At 35.1% G+C, this 23,208-nt stretch overlaps 1 protein-coding gene across 3 annotated transcripts in view; it reads right to left on the bottom strand.

The window, feature by feature from the left end:
* PIK3C2G (phosphatidylinositol-4-phosphate 3-kinase, catalytic subunit type 2 gamma) overlaps positions 1-23,208 on the bottom strand; it is a 382,509-nt gene that overhangs the window by 263,985 nt on the left and 95,316 nt on the right. For all 3 annotated transcript variants that reach the window (XM_011954723.1, XM_011954732.1, XM_011954742.1), the window contains 3 exons: positions 19,472-19,586; positions 10,302-10,432; positions 1,888-2,076 (listed from right to left, as the gene is read on the bottom strand). In XM_011954723.1, coding sequence (XP_011810113.1) covers positions 1,888-2,076; positions 10,302-10,432; positions 19,472-19,586 — 435 coding nt within the window. The remainder of the gene's footprint in view (positions 1-1,887; positions 2,077-10,301; positions 10,433-19,471; positions 19,587-23,208) is intronic.

The raw sequence follows: 23,208 nt of genomic DNA, 5'->3' as shown, positions 1-23,208 counted from the left end.
GATCTCCTGACCTCGTGATCCGCCCGTCTCGGCCTCCCAAAGTGCTGGGATTACAGGCTTGAGCCACCGCGCTCGGCCTGCTTTTGAGTTTTAAGAGTCTTTATATGTTTTGAATAAAATTTCCTTGTCAGATGTTTATTTTCTCTTATTCTGTCAGTTGTAACTGTCACATTTTGAATGAACTCTCCATTAGTTAATCAGTTCAAGAATGACAAAATAATAATTGTGCTAATAGCCCAAGTCTAACTTCAGCAAAAACCAGCTAGAGTTTAGCATAATAATTTTACAGATTTTAGCTGTTCTTACATCTAAACCAGAAAAAGGGGTTAGGATTATGTTGGAAATGAGATCTTTTTTCCAAAAGGATATTTAAACACTAGCATGATGAATTATTAATATCCCAATGAAACCAATCCATTGTTAATTACCATATAATTATTTTATTAACTAATGCAACTGTACAAAGTCATGTAGGAGATGAATAGTAATGATAGTGTCCTCAAATTGCTTATAATTTAAATGTTAAACTACTGTACAAATAATAATAATGTATCTAAAAAGTGATTGGTTCGATACTGAGGAATTAATATGTCTTAGGTAATACTAAGCCTTCAGGAAACAGAAACATTGAGAGGATCTGTTTTGCCTTGAGTGGCTCTGAGTCAGATGTGAGTGAAAATATACACATTTTACATGTTGCATATAAACACGTTACCATAAAATGCAATGTATAAAGTAATAGAGCACTGTACTAGTCCAGGAGTGATCAATTCTACATGGTGAGGTCAGAGAAGACCCCACACAAGAAACTTTATAAAAGAAAAAAGTTGCAAGCTCAATAACAGAAGCAAATATATATATATATATTCCATTATATATACAAAGAAAGAGGTAGGCATCTAAGCACACATCAGTTAATGGAAGAAGCCATAAAACTAATAAAATCTTCAAAGTGAGGAGCACAAAGATAGTATGTAAATTTCGAGATTCAGTGACTGAGAAGCTCGAAAAACCCACTCTCCCCTTTACCCACCTCAGAAGTTTTCTGAAGGACACAAATTAGTAAATAAATCTTTCAAAGTCAATTTAGGTCACATGAAGAAAGTTCTTCATGTAACTAACTCCCTTTCCCAGCTTTCTCCTCCTCTCGGGTTCTTGAGAATGGATTCAGAATAGAGTTGGGTTTCACAATTTTTTGCCTGGCTCAAGAGATTGCAGACTTTCTTCATGTCATCAGTGAGCTGATGCTATCAGGACAGACTTAAAATATCTTTTCTTGGCTTTGAATATAAAAGGGAAGCCAAGGAAGACTTGTTTCTTCTGGACCAGAGCCAGCTACCACAGTTATTCCTACAAATTTCTCTTTAACAAGAAGACATCATTAGCCCTTTCCTGGTGCTCCATGCATTTGATTCTGAGTGAAGATCTCAAGGACATGCAAGGAATATATTTTTTTCTTTTATTCCTATCATCGTCATTATCATATTAATTGTACACCTACTTTACACAGGGCATTTTGCTAAACTTTGCATATTTTAATAGTACAAAAAATGATCCTAATTTTTAAAGATGCTTTTAGTCTGAGAGAAGAAGTAGGGATTTTTATTTTTCCCTGTTTAATTATAAATTATTTCTGTAAGAACTAGACTCCTCATTTAAGAAACTTCTACCATTTATTATACCACAAGCTTAGGGCAGAAGACATGATTATAACTTATATTTGTTTAAAATTTATATTCATAGCTTACATTTATCTAAAATTAATATCCATAACTATCAAAATTGAGAACAAACAGAATAGCTATTGAATTAATTATATGGTTCTATATTTCTCTTCAAGAAAGTTCTTCTCAGTCAGCAATATCATGCTTGTTATGCAATTCTTACCTGGAAGTCAAAAGCCCAAGAGCCTCTAAAGGTTGAGAAAATGTCCATCTTCTCAAAATGGTATGCATTTCTGAAACAGTCCTTTCATCCCATCCAGGGGCACTACCCAGGACTAAAGGAAGGGAGCAGTTTTCATTATTGCAGTAGAAGCGATAAAACCACAAATATCTTTTCTTTTCTTCAGAGAGTCTGAAAAACCAGATTGGAAACAGTAATTTAGTGGAGTTTGCTGCACTAACAAATGTTGCTATAAATATGCAGTACCAAACCTTACTGTACTTCTTTGAATTTTATTTTAGTTTACTTTTAAAAACGTCTTTTACCTTCCTGGGATAGCTTCATAGGTTATTTCATCAGTTTATTTTCCACTAACTTTATTCTTTTGTATTATTATTTTGAAAAAGAAAAAATCATTTCAGATAACTCTCAAATCAATTCAGATAACTCACATTTATTTTTGTTCACTCTTATTTGTGTGTTTTGTTTTGTTTTGTTTTTTAATATGTCATTTTGGTTGGCAAAATCTCTCTCCCCTAGGGAAAACCAAGTTTATCTGAATCCTGTGACACATCCTATTTAGAACAAAGGTAATCAACCATTTACTTTCTTTTTTCTTTTTTCTTTTTTACAAATTAACTGAGATCCAAGTGGGCCTATGAAAAAAATGGCATATTTTAGTAATGATATTTCTTCATCTCAAAGTAAGTTTTATCAGAGTTCAGAAATCTTTGCTGTTGTTAACTTCAAAAACAAAGATCTCAATTCATCCCTGGATTATGTCTTTAAATGTTCAGAGTTCATGGGAAGTTTGGCGTGAAAATGTCAGTGATGCTAGTTTCTTATATGCTCAAGTATTTCCCCCTGGAGAGTAGTCTGAAATAAAAGATCTAAATCTAGGACTAGGGCCTTGACTTGCTGACAATTTATCATGTTTTGCTCACACTCCAGTGGAAGTATTCAGGACCACAGTTCAATTGGAGGACAGCTTCCCTCGCACGACAATGGCTTTTGAGCACTCTCTCCTCCAAACTGACACTGAGCTTGAATCTGCTGAAACTCCCAAGAAAGCTAATGAAACATATAAAAATCTTTTAAAAGTCTATGTTTCTCTATAATTCATGTTAAAATTTTCCTCATCTGTAAAAAGAAAAAATTGGATTATAGGTGATTTTGAAGGTGTGTTTAGGTTCCTTTTCTTATATTTTGCTACCACCTTTTCCTCTGAAAAAGCCACAGAAGAAAAAATATCCATAGTGAAATTACTAAAACATATTTGCTCAGATTAAATTTGTTTCCCCAATACTGAACAATGCTTTCTTTCTTTTTTTTAGCTCCTTTTGTTAAAGCAAATCCACATTCAAGGACATGCCACAGATTCAGTTCAATAAATTATTACAAATACGTATACCAGATAACAACCACACTCATATCAAGATATAAAACAGTTTTTTTCATGTCATCAGAGGCAAGCACTGGTATCATTTCTTTCTCTCTCGATAAATATTAACCTTTTAGAACTTCATATAAATGGAATCATAGAGTAAATATGTTTTCATTTATGGCTTCTTTCACTCCATTATATAATGTTTTTGAAATCATCCATATCGGTTGAGTTTGTCAATAGTTAATTCCTTTTAATTAATGAATATTATTCCTTTGTGTAACTGTGCCATTATTTACTTATTCACTCTACTGTTTGATGGACATTTGGGTTGCTTCCTTTTGGGGGGTATTATGAATAAAAGTGCTGTGATCATTTGTGTACAAGTTTTTATATGAATGTATTTTTCATTTCTCCTAGGAAATATCTATGAGAGGAAGGACGTGGTTATGTGTTAGGTATTTATCTTTACAAAAAATTGTGAAACTGTTGTCTGAAGTAATTGTAAAATTTTACATTATTGCTTGCAGAGTATGATAGTTCCATTTGTACCAAATTCTTGCAAACTCTTGATTTTGTCTGTCTTTATAATGTTATCCATTCTAATGAGTGTATAGTGGTATCTCATTGTGCTTCTAATTTATATTTACTCGGGGTCTAAGCAATTTTTCATATGCTATTTTCTTATATCTTTTGTTGGAGCTCTCTTCTCATGTCTTCTCCCTACTTGTTTGTTTAGATTCATTTGCATGATTTCTTTAGATCCAAACTCTGGATACAAAGAGTTTGTCATATAAATGTTTGCACATATTTTTTCTCAGAATGTGGCTTGCCTATAGATTTCCTTAACAGGGGCTTTTCATGAATAGTTTTACATTTTGATGATGTCCAATTCAGAAATATTTAAATAGTTATTACTTTCTCTATTTGTTTAACATTGGCTATGTTAACATTCATTCTTGTGGTTTTTTTCCTCAAGTATTCTGAAAGCAATATTTTACTTGCTGAAAGTACTTTTTTCATTTATGGCGTGGGTGGCATTGTCAAAAATACATTGAACCTACAAATGGGTCTCTGGCTTTCTATTCTATCTACACCGAATTCTATTCCATTGACCTATTTGCCTATCCTTAAGCTATATCACACTAGCTTAATTGCTGTAAATTTATAGTACATAAATCCACACACGTTATGAAGTCAGACTTTGTTCTTTTTTCATGATTGCTTTGACTATTCTAGGTTTTTTGCATTCCACATAAATACTGAAGACAACTTTTCAATTTGTACAAAAATCTGCTGAGATTTTCATTGGGATTATATTTTATTTACAGATGAGTTTCGAGAGAATTATCATCTTAACCATAGGAATCTTTCAATCAATAAATGCAGCATATTTTTCATTTATTTAGATTTTCCTTAATTTTCCTTAGCAAAGTTTTACACTTTTCAGTAAATAAAATTTTATTAAATAATTTACTAAATTTTAGTAAAAAATTAGTAAAATTTTAGTAAATAAAATTTTGATGTAGTAAATACAATTCCAAAACAATTTATTTCATATATATTTTTACTGGAACACAATTAGATCTTGTACATTTATCTTAAGTGTTATGACCGTTACATAACCATGCTGTGTGAAAATAGTCAGTGTTATTTCTTCCTTTTCAATTTTTACCTTAATTTTTTTTTTTCACATAGTGTGCTGGCTGGGATTTCCCATACAAGATTAAAGATAAATGTTTGAAGCAGACATTGTGGCTTTGTTTCCAGCCTTAGGAGAAAGGATTCATTCTTACATGATTTAACGTGATACTATATAAACTTTTCATAGATCACTTTTCAAGGTTGAGAAAGTTTCATTTTATTTCTAGTTTTAACATGAATGGGTATTGAACTTTATCACTTTTTTTCTAGATCTTGCAAGGTGATATGATTTTCCTGGTAAATATTCTTTTACTTTTAATCTAATTGCTTATATACAAAACATATTCCTGTAAACAGAATACAGTTATATATTGCTTTTTTGATGTAGGCTGACAACTTCTGCTTTTTTATTTGAGTTCTTAGTGTGTTTACATTTAATATCATGTTGATATGGTCACCTAATCATACCAATGGCTCACTGTATTGCTATTTGTTTCTGTGAGGTGTTTTTTTTTCTTTGTCCAAACCATTTCTTAGTCCCCTTTTTTCTTTTTTATGTTTCCTTTTAGATTTTTTTCTGTTATATTTCATTTTTATCTTCTCCTTGGCTTTTAAATATACTCTTAAAATTTAAGGGGTGTGGTTTTCCTAGAGATTAAAATATCTTTGTTTAAGCATATTACAGTCAATCATGAATTAACATTATGCATCCTTACATGTAATATAAAAAACTTGGAACAGTTTACTTCCATTTTCCATTTTCATTCTTATTGAAGTTATTATAAATTTTATTTTTTATATATTATAAACTCAGAGTACATTGTGATTCATTTTTCTTTAATCACTTTTAAAATAAATTAATAAATGTGTAAATGAAACTATTTTTATTTATTTACCTATTTTGGGGTATTTTTCATTTCTTCTTATAGATTTGAGTTTCCATCTAGTATCATTTTCTTCCTGCTTGAAGTACTTATTTTATTATTTTGTATAGTACGTATGAACTGATAATAAACTAACTCAGCTTCATTTGGTTGAAAATATCTTCATTTGGCCTTAATTTTAAGAAATACAATTTTACTGTGTATAGAGTTCTAATTTGAAAAAGTTGTTTTCATCTTTAACACACAAAGATAGTATTCTACTGCCTTTTTTTTTTTGATGAGAAGCCTGTATTTAGTGTTTTATATAGAATATTATAATATTAATATTATAGTTGTTTCTCTATATGGAAGTTGTTTATTTTCTCTGATGTTTCTAAATTTTTATATTTATCTTATTTTTCATTTATTTCTCTATAATGTATCTAGGGAGTGTGTGAGAGAGAGAGAGAAAGAAAGAAAAGGAAGAGAGAGAGAAAGAAGGAAAGAAAGAAAAAATGAAAGAAAGAAAGAAAAGAAAGAGAAAGGAAATCAAGAAAAAAGAAATTTCAGCAATTTCTCTATAATGTATTTAGGGTGTGTGTGTGAGAGAGAAACAAAAGAAAGACAGAGAGAGAAAGAAGGAAAGAAAGAAGAAAGAAAGAAAGTAAGAAAGAAAGAGAGAAAAGAAAGAGAAAGAGAGAGAAAGAAAGAAAGAGAAACAAAGAAAGGAAAAAAGAAAGAAAGAAAGAAAAAAAGAAAAAGAAAGAAAAAGGAAGGACGGAAGAGAGAGAGTATGTATTTGCTTAGGGGTTACTAAGACTTTTACTTCTTATATTTGTAGGTTAATTTTTACAAAGAAATCAAATTTGTAAAATTTGGCCATCTCCTTAATTATTTTTGCCTCAGTATCTTTCTCCTTTCTGGTGTGTCCAATGCACACATATTGTTTAATGTTGTCCCTTAGGTCACAAGGTGCTCTCATTATTTTCAAGGTTTATTTTCTTTTTGTACCTTAACATGGGGGTAATTCCTATTGCCCTGTCTTCCAGCTCACTGTTCCTTTTTTCTTGCATTTTTCAATCTATTAAGCCCATTTACTGATTTTTTAAACAAATATTTTAGGTATTGTGTTTTCAGTTCTTAAATTTCCATTTTTTTTAGTATGATTCATTTTTTCATTCATATACATCTTTTAAAAAATCATTAAATATCTTTATAATAGCTGTATTGAAATCATTATTTGCTAATTTAAAACTCTTCGGATCTGTTTCTATTTACCACTTCCTCTCCCCAGGCTATTTTTATATTTTCCTGATTCCTTCCAATTATTTTCCTAGTTACTGATTGTATACTAGACATTTTCCAATAGTTTTCTCAATTATTGATCATATGCTAGACATTTAGAATAGTACATTATTCAGAGTCAGCATTCTGCTATTTTTTAGGTGTTGAATCTCATTTTTTTTAGTAGACAGTTCAATTACTGGAAGATCAGCTCAATTTTTTTGAGACTGGTTTTTATTATTTGTTAGGTTGAGCCTACTACAGTCTTTAATCTAGGGCTAGAATGGACTTAATCCTAATATGCATCATTTTGGTTTCTTTATTAAATGTAAGGGATGGTCTGTAAGCTTTCTCCATTCTTATTGGTCAGAATTTCTATGTCTTCCAGCATTGTGTGGCTTCTCAAATCACATTTATTTTATATCTCCCTGAAGTAGTTCTCTTGTAAGCCCTGGAAAGTTTCCACCTGCTCATGAGTAGTTTAGCACTCAACTAAATATTTAAGAAGACTCCAATACAGATTTCTGTAGCTCTCGTCCTGCGGTATGATGCTCTGAAGATGCCAGCTGCCTTAGCATCACTGAACTCTAAATTCTGCCTTTTTAAAAATATCTCAGCAGGAGCTGCATTCTCTTCTTATATTCTACCTTCCCAAGTCATGTGGGAGGACCCAGGTATAGAAAGTGACTCCAGGCTGGAAGCCACTTTACCTCAAGGCTTACCTCAAGTCCTCTCTGTTTAATTTATGAAAACAGTTGCTTCATATCTTTCTCTCATCATAGTTCTGTCAGTCAGGGGGATTGGTCTTGCACTAGATATTCTTCACGGTAGAAGTAGAAGCACTAATCTATTTTAGAACATATACGGTTACATATTTCATTCTAGGGTCTTTAGATTTGGAAGCATATTTTGGTTGATATCAAGAAGATTTTTTTTTTCAATTTTTATTTTTTACAAATATCACAGGCATATTTTCATGAGTTCCATTGAGTCTGAACTTCCTCACTGTGATTACTTTTGGTCAGTTTTAAAGAAGGAATAATTAAGTCATCAACTAAATGATAAAATGTGGCACTGGGAAACTGAGGTTAATCTGATTCTAACACAAGTTTCACCACATTGAAGGCTGTTCTCCATCTGTTTTCACAGTCCAGAATAAAATTGCGCCATGCTGAACATTAATAATTGTATTTGAGTGGGTGAAACAGAGGAAAATGTTGCTTGTTTTATGAATGTTATTAGCTTAAATAGAAACTGAAATATAAAACAATTAGAATTCACTGGGGTTAATTTAAAAACACAAACCTCTGATATTTAAAGGCAGTTACCATGATTATTATTTGTTGGTTTTGACCTCTTTTTGTTTGCATATATTTAAAATTTCAAGGTATCTTTTTCATATTAAAAACCTAAGTATAAATATGCTAGCCTCTTATTTGTGGCACACTTATTGAACACACGGTTTTACATTTTGAAGTAAGACAGGAAAAGAAGCTTCATCTAGTTAAGATGACAGTAGTCTAGTATGACAATGGATTGTCAACATATGTGTCATGAAGACTATGAGAATCTTCTGTCATCTTCAGTTCTTAAGTCAACTTTTTATACCAGAAACTATGTAAAGTCAATTCTGTCCTTATAATCTACTTATTTCACACACATTGTTATCAGTGTATAGCATTAGAAATATAGTGATAAACAAGAAAGATGGGTTCTTTGCTTTTTCCAGTTCTTACAAATCACTGAGAGGAAGAAGAGCTAAACACATGAGTGAGCAGGATAATAGCTAGTGTTAAGTGTGATAACATAAAAGGTAATGTGATACAGAGTGAGGGAAACAAGGCTTCATCACATAGAGTAGTCAAAGAAGGACTTTTTGAGGTGACATTTAAGTGAAAGTCTAAAGGATGAGATAATTTAGTAATGTGAAGAACTTAGGAAACAGTTTTTCAGGCAGAGGGAATATCAAATAAAAAGGCCTTGAGACGAGAGCAGGACCAGCACATTTGAAGTTTAAAAAGGAGTTTGATGTTCCTGGCTTGAAGTGAATGAGAAAAACAGTAATAAATATTGAAATTAGAGAGTAGGAAAGTAGCAAGATTACTCAAAAGAAAACTGATCACACTCATTGCCCTAGTATGGGATGGCCCAAGCTGACTCCTCCTCCCGAAAATGACTCTACCATCCGCCAAGTTGATCAACTCAAAATTTTGGACTCTCTATTGACTTAACCTTGACTCTTTAATTTCTTAATGGACTTACTCCAAAATTCTAATTAATCATCAAGTTATGTCTTCTCAATTGCCAAAATATGTCTCCCAAATCTAGCCACTTCTATTAATATCCACTGCTATCATCTTAGTTCTAGCCATCATGATCTCTTGCCTAAACTGTTACATTCACCTCCTTGCTGTGCTGCTTGCTTCTACTGTCACATCTACTCCAATCCATTCTGCAACTTGTGGTCAAAGGGATCACTCAAGATTCTTCTGCTCACGTAATTCCCTTGTTCAAAACCTTTACATTAATTTTCACTCTTGGAGTAAAGTCTGTTATCACGTTATATATCTTTTCTCTCTCTCACACACACATATGCACGTGCGCACACACACACACACACACACACAGAGAGAGAGAGAGAGAAAGAGAGAGAGACTTTTTCAGTCTGATGCCTTTGGCGTGTTATTAATGAGCATAATCAGCTGTGACATGCATTTTGCCAGGTAACGAGTACAAATGCCACTAATTCTCTAATAGTTCTTCCCGGGATTTTGGTTCTATTCAAAGAATTATCGTTTTACAAAGTACTCCTTAGTCACTAATTTTGTGCTATTAAAACAAGACTTATTTCTTTACTACTCTTTTTAAAATCTGCCTTAATTAAATGTTGCTTTTCCCTGTTGACTAAAACAACTTTCTACCTCCTGGAAGGAAGGTTGAAAGATGGTCTATCAGTGCTCTGTGCTGATATACATCTGATCACTCTCTGCTTTGTTATTTTGAACGGAATAATTTCCAAACTTTTTACTTTTCCTCAAGACCACAGGAAACAAATTGTTAAAAGCACACAGAATTACTTATTTACGTCCTAAACATTAATTAACCATCCAAGCATGACATTAGGAAATGAAATGAGTTATGTAGGAAGGAAGGCTCACTCTTTGAAGATATCATACTTCAAGAATGATTGAGGAAATCATAAACAGCAGGCAAAATTCACTTACAAGACCTAGGTCACTTACAGTAGGGGAGTCTGTTTCTGTGAAAGTCTGGCAATATGTTTTAAACACTCCTTTGGTGGCTTTTCAAGATTACTTCCATTTTCTTCAGAATCAGGTTTCACATACTCCCACCCAGTAGCTGGAAAATCAATCTGAAAGAAAAAAAATGATTTGATATGTGTTGAAGGTGTCTCAAAATACATTATTGATTTAATACTCTTATCTTAGATTTATAGAAACTAAAGAATGGAACAACTTCTATTTTTTCTGTGCTATTTATAATTTTAAAATAATTTCTAAAATAATTATTAGAGGTTGGACTTAGGATCTAAATATACAAGGTATTTAGCCAATTATTTATACAAATGGTATAGATGGGTCACCTGTAATGTTGTCTGAGGGAAAATAAGAGAAATAATAATATGTGGTCTCTCCATAAAGATTAATATGTTACATTTTTGGTTAATGCTGACATTATATCCTTTTTACATTTTGGTGTTAAAAGGTCTCCTTATGAAATGATGAAATTTAACATTGGTAATTATGCTTTTTTCAAGTAACCCGCTTGAGAAAATAGAGTTAATCTATATTGATCTCTAGTTCATGAAATCTGCAAGTCTGGGAATCATTTTGTACACACGAGTGAGCTCTTCTTTGATAAAGAACTGTTGTGTTAGTAAAAAGTCAAATAGAATATTTCTGCTTTGGTTCTGTAGTTCAGATTTATAGACAGTTCCAGAATCCGGCCTCCTTTTTTTCCTGGCTCAATCTACTTACCATTAAACCATGTTTCAGTGATTCAGAATCTGATTCTAGTAAATAAAATTACAGTTAACAAAAAGATAGTTCCAGACTATGTAAATAAGCTGGATATTTTAGAGCTCCATAGGTTTGCTTAATGTTATCACACATACTGGTTTTTTTTTTTCATTTTAATAATAGAAATCCCACAGACATTATTTTTTTTCTGCTGAATTATGTTAGGTTGGAATCTCAGAGAAAATTGAGGAACCTTACAAAGCAGATGGTATGAGTTTCAGTTTGAAATACAGTTTAATATATTTGAGCGCTTATTTATTTGAAAAAGTTTTAGTAATTTCTATAACCTCTAGCATTTGTTATAATTTTTGTGTTTGATATAATCTGCATTACAGTGTATCAATTACTCCACCATGATAAAAGAAACAAGTACGAGATCAGCTTAACTGAAACATTACAGCAAAGTTTGCCTCTTGACAAAGATTGATCTTGAAAGATGAACTTTGGTACCTCAGAGGGAAGGGCATCCAGTACGAGCAAGTTACATGCTACTCTTTATATGGACAAATATTTTTAAACAGCTCTTAATGAGTTAGTACAATTTTATGTTGATACTAAGTAAATGGCATGGTGGATGGGAAAACTGAGAAGAGTAGATGAGCATACAAAATAACTCCCGTGTACAAACCTACAATAAATTATTTGTATATATTTCACTTAGGAAACAATTTTTATTTCTGACACGTGAGTGAGATCTTTTATCAAATTGCATTTTTTCATGAATTATGAGGCTAAATAGCTACTGATTCTTGTGTTGCTATAGAAAATGTTGGAATTTTTCCTAGTTGCCTTTTGTACTCTTTATAAGAGAAAACTTCCCCAAAACTATGCTTTAATGCATTTGCTTTAGAACACTTTTAGGCACCATACATTATGGAAGATATAAGTAATATCTATTATTTTCTGATAACTTAAAGTCTAATTGAGGAGAAAAGGCACACACATTAACAATTAGAATAGAGAATAATAAATACATAGCACCCCAAAGCTGTGTATCATTGTTGTGCTTTCAGTACTGACAAACATTCGACTCTGTTCTTTCTCCTTCTATGGCTGTGGCTGACCAAGCCTGGCCTTGGTCTCAAATTTCTTTTTAAAGGAACGCTCCAGGAGATGTACTCAAATGTCAGCATCGCATGCGTCATGACATCTATTTTTCATATTCCTGGCTAAGCCTTGAGGATACACTCCTGATTTTAACAACAACAACAACAATATGGGTTTTTTGGGGGGATAGAGGAAGATATTCAAACCTGGTAATGCTCCCTTCTAATTCACACCTCCTTACACATTTGGATATCAACTTCTTGTGTTCCAATGATTCATCTTGCTTCATTTCTTCTGTTCATCCTTTGTCATTCACACTAGGCCACCGTGATTTCTATTATGGCTTCATGACTTGGCACTGCTTAAGGGAGCTGTTGTGAATGTCCCCAGTGTCCATGCCCCACAACCATAGCCATAAGGTGCCCCTGGGCCAATTTTGGGTTCCCATGATTCTGTCAGATTATTCCAAGAACTTCCACTTTAACTGTGTGTGGGTTGGTATTATAAGACACACCTGCTGGGCGTGGTGTCTCATGCCTGTAATCCCAGGACTTTGGGAGACTGAGGCAGACAGATCACTTGAGGTCAGCAGTTCCAGACCAGCCTGGCCAACATGGTGAAACCCTGTGTCTATTAAAAATATAAAGTAGCCACGTAAGGTGGCATACCCTGTAATTCCAGCTACTTGGGAGGCTGAGGCACGAGACAGAATTGCTTGAACCATGGAGCTGGAGGTTACAGTGAGCTGAGATCATGTGCCACTGCACTCCAGCTGGGGTGACGGAGTAAGACACTGTCTCACAAAAAAAAAAAAAAAGAAAAGAAAAGGAAACACATACACATGTTAGACCCTGAGTTCTATTGCAGTTCAGAGGAAGGAAGGATAACTGCTAACGGGGTGGCAATTGTGGTGAGTCTGAAAAAAGGAGTTGTAAAAGAAGGATCCATATGGTGGTTTTGGAGTGAGAAAAAAAAAGGATCTCTGTTACATTAGAAATCAAAATATAACGTGTTCTAAAAACTCTGTATCAATGATAAGACTGGTGCTTCTTCCTAACACTGACGATAATGGAAGATAAGCATGTACTAAAATGTTAGATAAAGTAAAACATTTTGAATGAGTGAGTAAGATCTGTGGTTTAAGGAGATGTCTCGCGTAGCTAAAAGGAAGAGCTAAACATTTTGGTATTCAGGTTCAGATAAGTGGACCAAAGGGCTAAATTGGGACATACCTGTGGGCGGTGTTTTTGTAGTCATCAGAAATATGGATACATATCATTAATTTAACAAATAAATTATTCCAACTACTGTGTTAGATTCTCGTGATAAAATACCTTCAATGCCATCAGAGATCACTCAGTCAGTGGAAAGGAATATGATGTGGTAAATGTGTTGATAAAAATGCTATTGGGTATTATGTGAACATAGAAGAAGGGCACTTATCTCTGCTTGGCGTGAGAAGAGTGGAGGGGGTGAGGGAGAGATTTCTAGAGGGTCCATGGATGGAAAAAGATGAATCTCATTTACACAGAGTCAGAGGACGGGTGGACAGTGGAGGGTGAAGGGGAGAGGGCACATTATAGACAGGGAACAGTATTCATAAATTTACATAAGGTGAAAGCAGGACCGTGCATGTCAGAAATGACAACATTTTCAAAGTTGTTGAAGCTTGAAATGTCAAACAGGGACTGGCAAGAGAAGCAATGGAAGAGGGGTCATGCTACAGAAGTTGGCCTTAATCCTCAGGGTAGCGCTGAGTTATTGAAGAGTCTAAGCAGGGAACTGGCAGGTTCAGACTTAAGTTTTAGGAGGATCACCCTTGTGACTCCATAAATTTTGGATTAGAGAATGACAAAACTAAAGCCAAGGAAACCAGCAGATGAGGTGAGGAATTGAGAGGATAGGCAATAAAAATATAGAAGATAAATTGGCAGGATGTAGTATGGACTGGATATGAGTAGAGAGAAAGAAAGAAGGAAGCAAGAAAAACAGGTAGGTGTATGTGGGGCATGAGCAGACATAAAGAATTCAGAGGGTGAAAGTAGTTTTGGAGAGGAAGTGGGCTCCGTTTGGGGCATGTTTCATTTGAAGCTGCCAATAGAATATCCAGGTGGGAGTTTCAGCAAGTATGCGGCTATATTTGTCTGAAACTTGAGGTGTGAAGAAGTCTGAACTAGAGATACAGACTCAGAAGTACACTTATATAGATATTGAGACAAGAACCTTAGAAATGTAGGAGATCCAGTAATTCCATGGCTCAGCATGTATTCAAGAAAGATGAAAACACGTTCACACAAAAACGTGTCCATACGTGTTCATAACAGCAATATTCTTAATAGCTACATAGTGGAAAGAATCCAAATGTACATTGACTGATAAATTAATAAATAGGATGGTATATTCATATGTACATATTACAATAATGTAATATTATTGTATAAAAATGTATATGTAATATAGAAAAAGGAATAATCCCAATCGGGGCTACCACCTGGATGCCCTTTAAAATATCATGCTAAGTAACAGAAGCTGGCCACAAATAAGATCACAGATTGTATGATTCCAGTTACATGAAATGCCCCAAATAGTCAAATTGATAGAGACAGAAAGAAAACTAATGGTTGCTTAGGATTGGGGAAATAGGAGGTGAGAGCTAAGGGATATGGGATTTCTTTTTTGATGTGATGAAAATGATCTGAAATTGACTACGGTGATAGTTGCATGTATCTGTGAAAATACTAAAAACTACTGAATTGCACACTTTAAATGAGAGGATAGTATGGTATGTGAATTATATCTCAAGAAAGCTGTTTGTTTTTTTTTTTAAAGAAAATAAATGAATGAGAGCATCCAGGGAGAATATGTGCACTGTGCAGGGCAGCGGGCTGCAGACTGAACCTTTGAGAATTGTCCTTGGTGAGAGCCTGGGAAGCAGACAAAGGATGGCCAGAGAACAGTGGAAGGAGATAACTGAGGGCAGTAACACCAAAGCCAGAGGAGGAGGGGGTTCAGTTCTGTGGAAGGAGGAGGGAGAAAGTTCAATCTCTGTGAAGAAGAGGAGGGAGTTCAGTTATGGGGAAGAGACAGACAGTGCCAAGAAGAGCAAAGGGAGGGCTAGCCTGATGAGGACTGAAAACCACCACTGGATTTGGCACCTAGGAATTAGCAGGTACCTAATCGCAGTTAAGAGTGGTGGCAAGCCAGAATACAGTGATTTTAGATACAAACGGGGAGGTGAGGAAGTAGAGAAACACAGATCCCGGCACTTTGGGAGGCCGAGATGCGGTGGACTACCTGAGGTCAGGAGTTCAAAACCAACCTGGCCAACATGGTGAAATACCGTTTCTACTAAGTTACAAAAATTAGCTGGGTATGGTGGTGTGCACCTGTAATCCCAGCTACTCGGGAGGCTGAGGCAGGAGAATTGTTTGAGCCCAGGAGGAGGAGGTTGCAGTGAGCCGAGTTCATGCCACTGCACTCCAGCCTGGGTGACAGAGTGAGACTTTGTTTCCAAAAAATAATAATAATAAAGAAACATAGACTAGAACAAGAACTGCATGAATTATTATGAAACAGCTCTGCATTTAGTGCTTGAATATGTGACAGAGCTGTTCCACTACATTGCATTCAGGGAGAGGCAGGAAGTTGAGGGAGATCCAGGCTAAGTGAGTCAAGCAATAACTTATGTATCATCTGCCTGCATTTCTGAACTAAAATCTGTTTTACTCTGTCCACTGCTTCCGGTTGGTACCTAAATCAACCATAGGACCTGAAAAAAGTATTGACTGAAAGCGATCACATCCTGTGTCATATCACATCCCTTTTCATACCGGAGTGGCTGCAGCATAGCAGTAACCACTGTCTAATCAGGACAATCAGAAAAGTGAAGTCAGGTAGGCTTGGTATAATCTTTTCATTATGCAGAGGATAAAATAGGTTAGGTGACTTATTCAACGTCATAAAGTTTTCTGTAAAAGAAAGACTGGAATCCAGATTTTCTAACTCTCAGCCAAATGTCTTTCCCCGAGACTCATACTAACTCAACGAAATACGGGATGCAGAGCTTGGTTGTAATTTCATCATCTCATAATCTTTAGGTTGAAAGATTCTGCTCTAAATTTAGCTGACTATTCAATTAAACTGATAGTCTTAAAGGTTTTGTCTTTACTACCTTAATAACTCTTATTTTATATATTGCATCACCAATTAAAATCATGCTGAGAGGCTTTTAATGTATCTACACAATTTGAAATTATTTTGTAAAAATGGGATGGTTTAACTTTTGCATACTGTGGAATGATTTACATGCCACTCTTCCACTTATTTTTAAGATGAATTATGTTATGGATCCAGATCTTTACCTGGAAATCTGTGCCACTCTTGAATATTTGAAGTTTTCCTTCAGATTCCACTTGCCAAAATCTGTGTTCATAAAGGAACTATTCACCTCATCCTGAGAAGTATCAAGGACAGTCTCATCTGATAGATTTTCTTTTCCTTCTTCTACCACCATCACTCTTTGCCCCATAGAACCTTAAAATCATGAATTTATATCCACAAAACTCTGACAATGGTCATACTTGAAAATTTTTATTAAGCTGAGGTGGTTTGGACCTGTCAAGAAATAGTTTGATGGAAAATGCATTTGTCCTCCTAAAGGAAGATCACTTATATCTACACTTAGGCTCCCTATAGGTCTATATAAAATGCAAGGTATTTCAAACTGAGTTCATCATATTGCCCTGTTGAAGACTGTCTATCCTTTCTCTGTGTTCATTCTTAAAACTGAAGATATTACTATGAACTCAGGAATTCAATTTTCTGTTTGTGTTGCCCTATATATTTCCTTCATATAGCTGCACCCCTTTCTGTTTAAAAAAAGTTTCTAAAATCTACCATTTAATTTTTTTTTTCTTAGTTTTTGGCCCTATGATCCTTAACTTAGATCATTAAAATATTCTTCTAATATTTTAGTCCAGGCTGGATGCAGTGGCTCATGTCTGTAATCCCAACACTTTGGCATGCTGAGGCAGGAGGATTGCCTGAGGTCAGGAGTTCAAGACCAGCATGAGCAACATAGTGAGACTCCCATCTCTACAAAAATAAATAAATAAGAAAAAAATAACAGGGTGTGGTGGCATGCACTTGTGGTTCCAGCTACTTGAAAGGCTAAGATGACAGAATAATTGGAACCCAGGAGGTGGAGGCTGCAGTGAGCTATGGTTATTCCACTGCACTCCAGCCTGGGTGACAGAGTGAGTCCCTGTGTCAACAAAACACAACAAAACAAAAATAACAACAACAACAAAAAAAAAAGAAAAAAACAACAACAACCAATAACACACACACAAAAACTCAAAGCAAAACAAAAGTAAGTGTTCACATATCCGATCTTCTTGTTTTTTAAGGCATTTTCTACAACATTGCTAGAACTACTTTTTATGACTTACTGCCCAGATAATCATGTCCAAACTTGGTACACAATCTAGTATGTGTAGTCTTCTCTACCTATGGTAGAGAAAGTTTTTCACTTTTTTACCACTGTTTTCCACTTTTTTACCACTGTTCCTCACATAATTTATTCTTTAATCTTAACTAACTTGCCATATTTTAAAACTGCCAACTCTTTTCTGAATCTGTGTGTTTGTATTGTGCTTTCCTTTATGACTGGATAATCCTTCCCACTGAAACTCGTTAGTGAGAATTTATTCATTCTATAAAGGGCATTCAAATGTCATGTCCTCTGGGTGTCTGTCCCCAGACTTTTTACATTTCTTTACTTTCCCTCAGAAATATTCATTGCAATTCTCGCTGTCTTAGTGTCTCTACAATGGCTATCCTATCTGTCACATTACATCAGTGTGAGTTGTGAAAGTCTGTCTCTCCAGCTGGATTTTGCATTCCTTGAATTCCTGGCTTAGTATTACGTCTTTGCTCATTTTTGTAACAGTGTTTACCACAATATTTGGAGCATAGTAGCCATATATGAAACATGAATCAAATGTGATTGAATTGAACCTCTAGCATTTTGCTATTTTTCTCCATTAGTAGAATATGTTTACCGGGTTTGTGATGAGTCTTTCCTCTTTATTCATGGATATACTTATCTTTTTGTTCTTTTAAAACAGAACAAGTGCTAATTGATAAGATATCATGTGTGGAGTGTGTATGATGTTGTGCCAAGACCTAATCTGAATCAGCATTCTTTTTTAACACGTCCACAGACTAGAAGTGGATCTTTAGGTGTCATCTGGTCGAATCTTCCTCCGCAAGAATGTGATGCCATATTTTTATTAGTATTAATTTTTCCTTTCCATGTTAAATATTTTTCTGTGCATCTTTCTCCACTCTATGTCCCAAATCCCTCACCACAAGCCTGGAAACTTAAGAGCCGGGAGACTCTACTAACTTCTTCCAGAGCAGTGATGTCAGCTAAGGAAATCCTTTTCTCAAAGCACATTTGACAATATCTGGAGACACTCTTTGATTGCCAGAACTGAGAAAGTCTCTCAGGCATCTAGTGGAAAGAAGCCAGGGATGATGCTAAACATCCTGAAATACACAGAACAGCCCCCACAACAAAGAATTTTCTTGTCCAAAATGTCAATACTGGTAAGGCTGAAAATCTCTGTTCTAGAGGATGCTGCCCAGAGAATATTTTCTAATTTTTCCTATACAGATGAAAAGTTCATATTCCATGCATTTCTCTATATGAGACTGCGCATGCCTCACATTTCCAACCAATCTGATGAACTACAATTAGGAACCCATAAGGAGCTGTCAGCACTAAGGACGAAAGCCTGAAGTAATTTACCACCTTTCTTTTATGATCACAAATCACACAGAGTGGAGAGACTTTAAGAAAAAAAAGGATAACTAGTTTGCAGTCTTTTTTCCTGCTACTCAGTTAATTGCTAGTCATTTTAGAAACACATAACAGAAGAGATTTTAAAGAAATATGACACAAAGCAGAGGCAGGTGTGAGTAGGATACCAAGTTAATAATACATACCAATGATTGTTTTTAGACAATAGAAAATGAATGCCCATAGTGAGTATACTAATGGCAACACTCCATAGTTCTCCAACATGACCTTGTTGGATGAAGCGTGGTTTGAAACTGCCATTATACAAGCTGGGAGAAAAGTGCTTTGAGAGTACTGTACATAAAATAAAAGCAGCAGAGGTTTCACAAATCCCAGAAGGCTGGAGGTAGAGACTATTAAAATGTGTGATCCTGGAAGAAATTGTTTCTATAATTGACAGCAAACTACTTATCAACCAACACTTGCCATGTGTACTTTAATCTTGTAGCCTGTCACTTACCTGCAGGGTCACTGGGGATGGCTGACTTACATCCCACACTCCTGGTGCTATCATTTCTATGGGAGGCTCACTCTGTAATGTCATGCTGAATAGCATAGACCCGAGAATGGATTTTCTGCAAAAGACAACACATACAGACAGACAGGAGTCACTTCATGAGGGAAGTTACAATTATCTGTAAATGTTTTCTTTTGGAATATAAACATAATCCACTCTTAGAGGGGCTTTATTCGGTTGCTAGAAAAGAAATGAGATAGTCCACCAGCCCAGACACTGATTAACAGTTCATTTCTGATATACCACATGCTTGGCTATTTTCATAAATGCCTACATTTATTTTCCACATGAGAAAATTATTTACCCACAGTGGTTTCTAATGGGTAGCGTTTATTTTTAATTGCCATCAACGGTGATTATAAGGTGGGACTAAGAATTTCAGATTTATATTATTGGAGTTACAACTGCCTTAAATCAATACAGATGTCAACTCTTCAGAACATATTTTGCTCCATGGAGTGTCTAAATCCCCTGGGAATCTTTAAAGATGTAAGTTCTAAATTTATAGAAAAAAAGATTTAAATTAGCATAGCATATGCTCTGCAGAATAAAAATAGTTGCAGGGCTTCACGGAGGAAACGCTTCCTTACGCATAAATAGAAAGATTATTCATATTCTAAATGTTTAAAAATCAGTGGTAAATTACCATAGTAAATGAGAGCGCATACAGGGAAGGCTTTAAACAGGGAAGAGTTCGTGGTTGGTTTTAACAGCTTCAGTAACATCCAAATCCATAGATCCTTATGTGAATTAAAAAAGAAGTTGTACCTGGCTGTGTATATGAATCAGAATATCAGTAAAATGTTCCAATGATCATGGAAAACAGTCTTGGATTTTAATATGCCAAATTGAAAGTGCAAAACTGAAAGTCAACAAAATTAAATTTAAGTTTATAGAGAACTTTAATGCCTCAAGTGAGCTTTTCTAAAAGCAATATACAATTCCATCTTGCTATTTAACAGATCTTATGCAAAACATTCAACAAATAGAGCTTTCTTTAGACCTTTAGCTTTCTGAAGACTGCTTCTTTTATTATTTTCTCTATTTAAAGATATTATCAGCACATATCTGCCTAGAGGAGTATAATGTGCTTTATTAAAATATGGGCAGATGTTTTATACGACTTAAGAATATTCTTCTAGCAGGATGAATTTTGAGTCTTCTTTGTTTCTTCGTTCCATCCCTCCCTTACCTGAAGAAAATCTGTCTTAGTATAACAGTATCGGGGGTCCAGTATTAGTAAGATATGGATTAGTTTAATAGAGGTAAAGATTAGAAAATTATTATTGTAGTTTTCACCTTTGCCTTTCAGAGCATATGACCTTCACTCCAAATGGCCAAATCCCCAACTGCCTGGGAAAAGTTTTGCATTAGTGTTAGGCAGAATGCAAGAGGAGGAAGAAGCTTGTCCAACATGAAACTTGGAGGTCATATTGTTCTCCACAGCATTTACAGAAAATGTTTCTGTGCATGGGAAAGAGTCAACAGAGGTGAGGAAGGAGGAGGATGTGCCATATTGGACAGGAGAACATGACAAAAGAAAAGCCCATCATTTCCTGGGAGTTTGGGAGGATGAGAAGTAGAAGGCAGAGAAAGAAGTAGTCGAGTAAGCATGGCGGACACAGGTGTCCCAGTTTGCCTCTCTTCTGCTTTGGCAAGCAGGTGGGGAGAAGTGTGAGATCAGTGAGCAAAACATAATGCTGAAGGCAGAGGAGCTCCTCTTCTCACTCCCTGTTTCAGATCCTGGAAGGCAATCACCTCTTGAGTGGTTCTGCACTGCTTGCGGCATGGCCATTAAACTTGGTGTCCGTGATTAATAAGCAGGAGGAACTCGTGAGTTTAGCTTTTCTGGGCCTTCTTTGCTTTCTGTGTAGTTGAGATGGGATCTGGAAATATCTAAAGATTTTCAAGAGGGAGAGTTTCCAGAGTTTCCCTGGTGGGAATAAGGGCTTCTGTAATAAGGGCATCTGATAGGACCATCCAACCTGGGGCCAACTGGGAGTCGTTGGCAAACCTCAGGAGGGTCTATGGTGCCTGTGAGAGCCTGAGTCACCCAGGGCTTTCCAGGAAACCCTGGCCAAGCTGGGGGAGCCCCAGTCATGAGCTGGAGACTTCAGCTGTAACAAGCATCCGTCAGCCTAAAAAGGGGGTTTCATTTGGATATCGGAAGTCACCAGGGCAAAGGATCTGTTTTTATGTTTTTTGTTTTCTCCTTTTCTTACACATCCTTTCCCCCTCTTAGGAAGAGAGCCAGGGTATAAGAAATTTATCTAAGTGACCCAGCATTTTTATCCAAAAGAGACTGCATATTTCTAAAAGGACTAGTTAAAGTTACTGAAATAATACTTAATCATAGATGAAACTTTGTTTCTTCTCATTAGTTATAGGGTGGGAGCTCATGAGGAAGTGTGTGATACATGAGTTGCATTATTTATTCACACCTAAGTTGTGGAATGTGTTATATTTGCATCCTTACTATATTTTTATGTCTTGGCTATGCTATACTCCAAAAATCTGAGTGATCTAAGCTGGTCTTGACAGAGGATGAGGGTTCTCAAGAATTTGATGGTAATTACTGTCCCTGGATGGAGTCTTGGATGTATTAACAGTCACCATGGCTTTAACCCTGAGGCACATGTGGCAGAGTGAAGTCAGAACATTTGACATAGGTGTGTGTATGGGGCAATGTATCAACAAATGTATGTCTGTTATCCCAGCTACTTGGGAGGCTGAGGCAGGAGAATTGCTTGATCCTGGGAGGCGGAGGTTGCGGTGAGCCGAGATCATGCCATTGCAGTCCAGCCTTGGCAATGAGAGTGAAATTCCATCTCAAAAAGGCTAATACAATATTTATCTTAAAGCCATATATATATATATAATATTTATAACTTAAAGTCATATATATATATAAATACATAATATTTAACTTAAAGTCATTCAGGGGGAAAAGGAAATAAATGTTTGGCGCTATTTTGGAGGTTCTTCATGTGTTTAATATTAGTTAATTTACTTTTTGATAACAAAATTTGACTAAAAATATTTTTGGATATTAGTTAATTAGTTAATTTACTTTTCGACAATAAAGTTTGCCTAAAAATATTTTTGTATATTGCAAGCATAATGGAGGGAATACATTTCCATGGACTTCTTTAAATAGAGAATATAAGGAAGATGAGGAAAATGAGATGTGAAATTGAAATGTGAAAAGATACATCTAAGTGTGTTTTTAGTTTTCAGAAAGAAGATGAAAATGAAAACTTATATGACTGGGCAAATGGGGACCACTAGCCATTTTTTACAGTATTACTCCTATGAAAACACTTACTATGTTAGTTAAATTAAACATTTCAAAGGCAGGAGACACAAAAAAAGAGTTTCATATAATAGAAAGAACACCAGACTTTGTGTCAGGACATCTGGAGCCTGTCTTTATTACTTTCCCTTTATTACCTTTTTTGAGCTTTTTGGACAAAATCAATGGTCTTCAGAGTTTACATAGAGATTTGAGGTTCTGCTGGTAGTTGAGGGTGAACTTCAGAAAGATGGGAAGATATCAGTTAGGCTGGGCTATAGGTTTGTAAATTCTCCTAACAAAACACATCCATGGAATCACTCTTATACTTTGAGACTTTTTAATATGATGCCATTAGAAGAAGGACTACACTGCTAAACATAGTATT

This window comes from Colobus angolensis, unplaced genomic scaffold, assembly GCF_000951035.1.
Source record: "Colobus angolensis palliatus isolate OR3802 unplaced genomic scaffold, Cang.pa_1.0 Scaffold11, whole genome shotgun sequence".
Taxonomy (NCBI): Eukaryota; Metazoa; Chordata; class Mammalia; order Primates; family Cercopithecidae; genus Colobus; species Colobus angolensis.
This window is presented reverse-complemented; position numbering and strand designations above follow the sequence as displayed.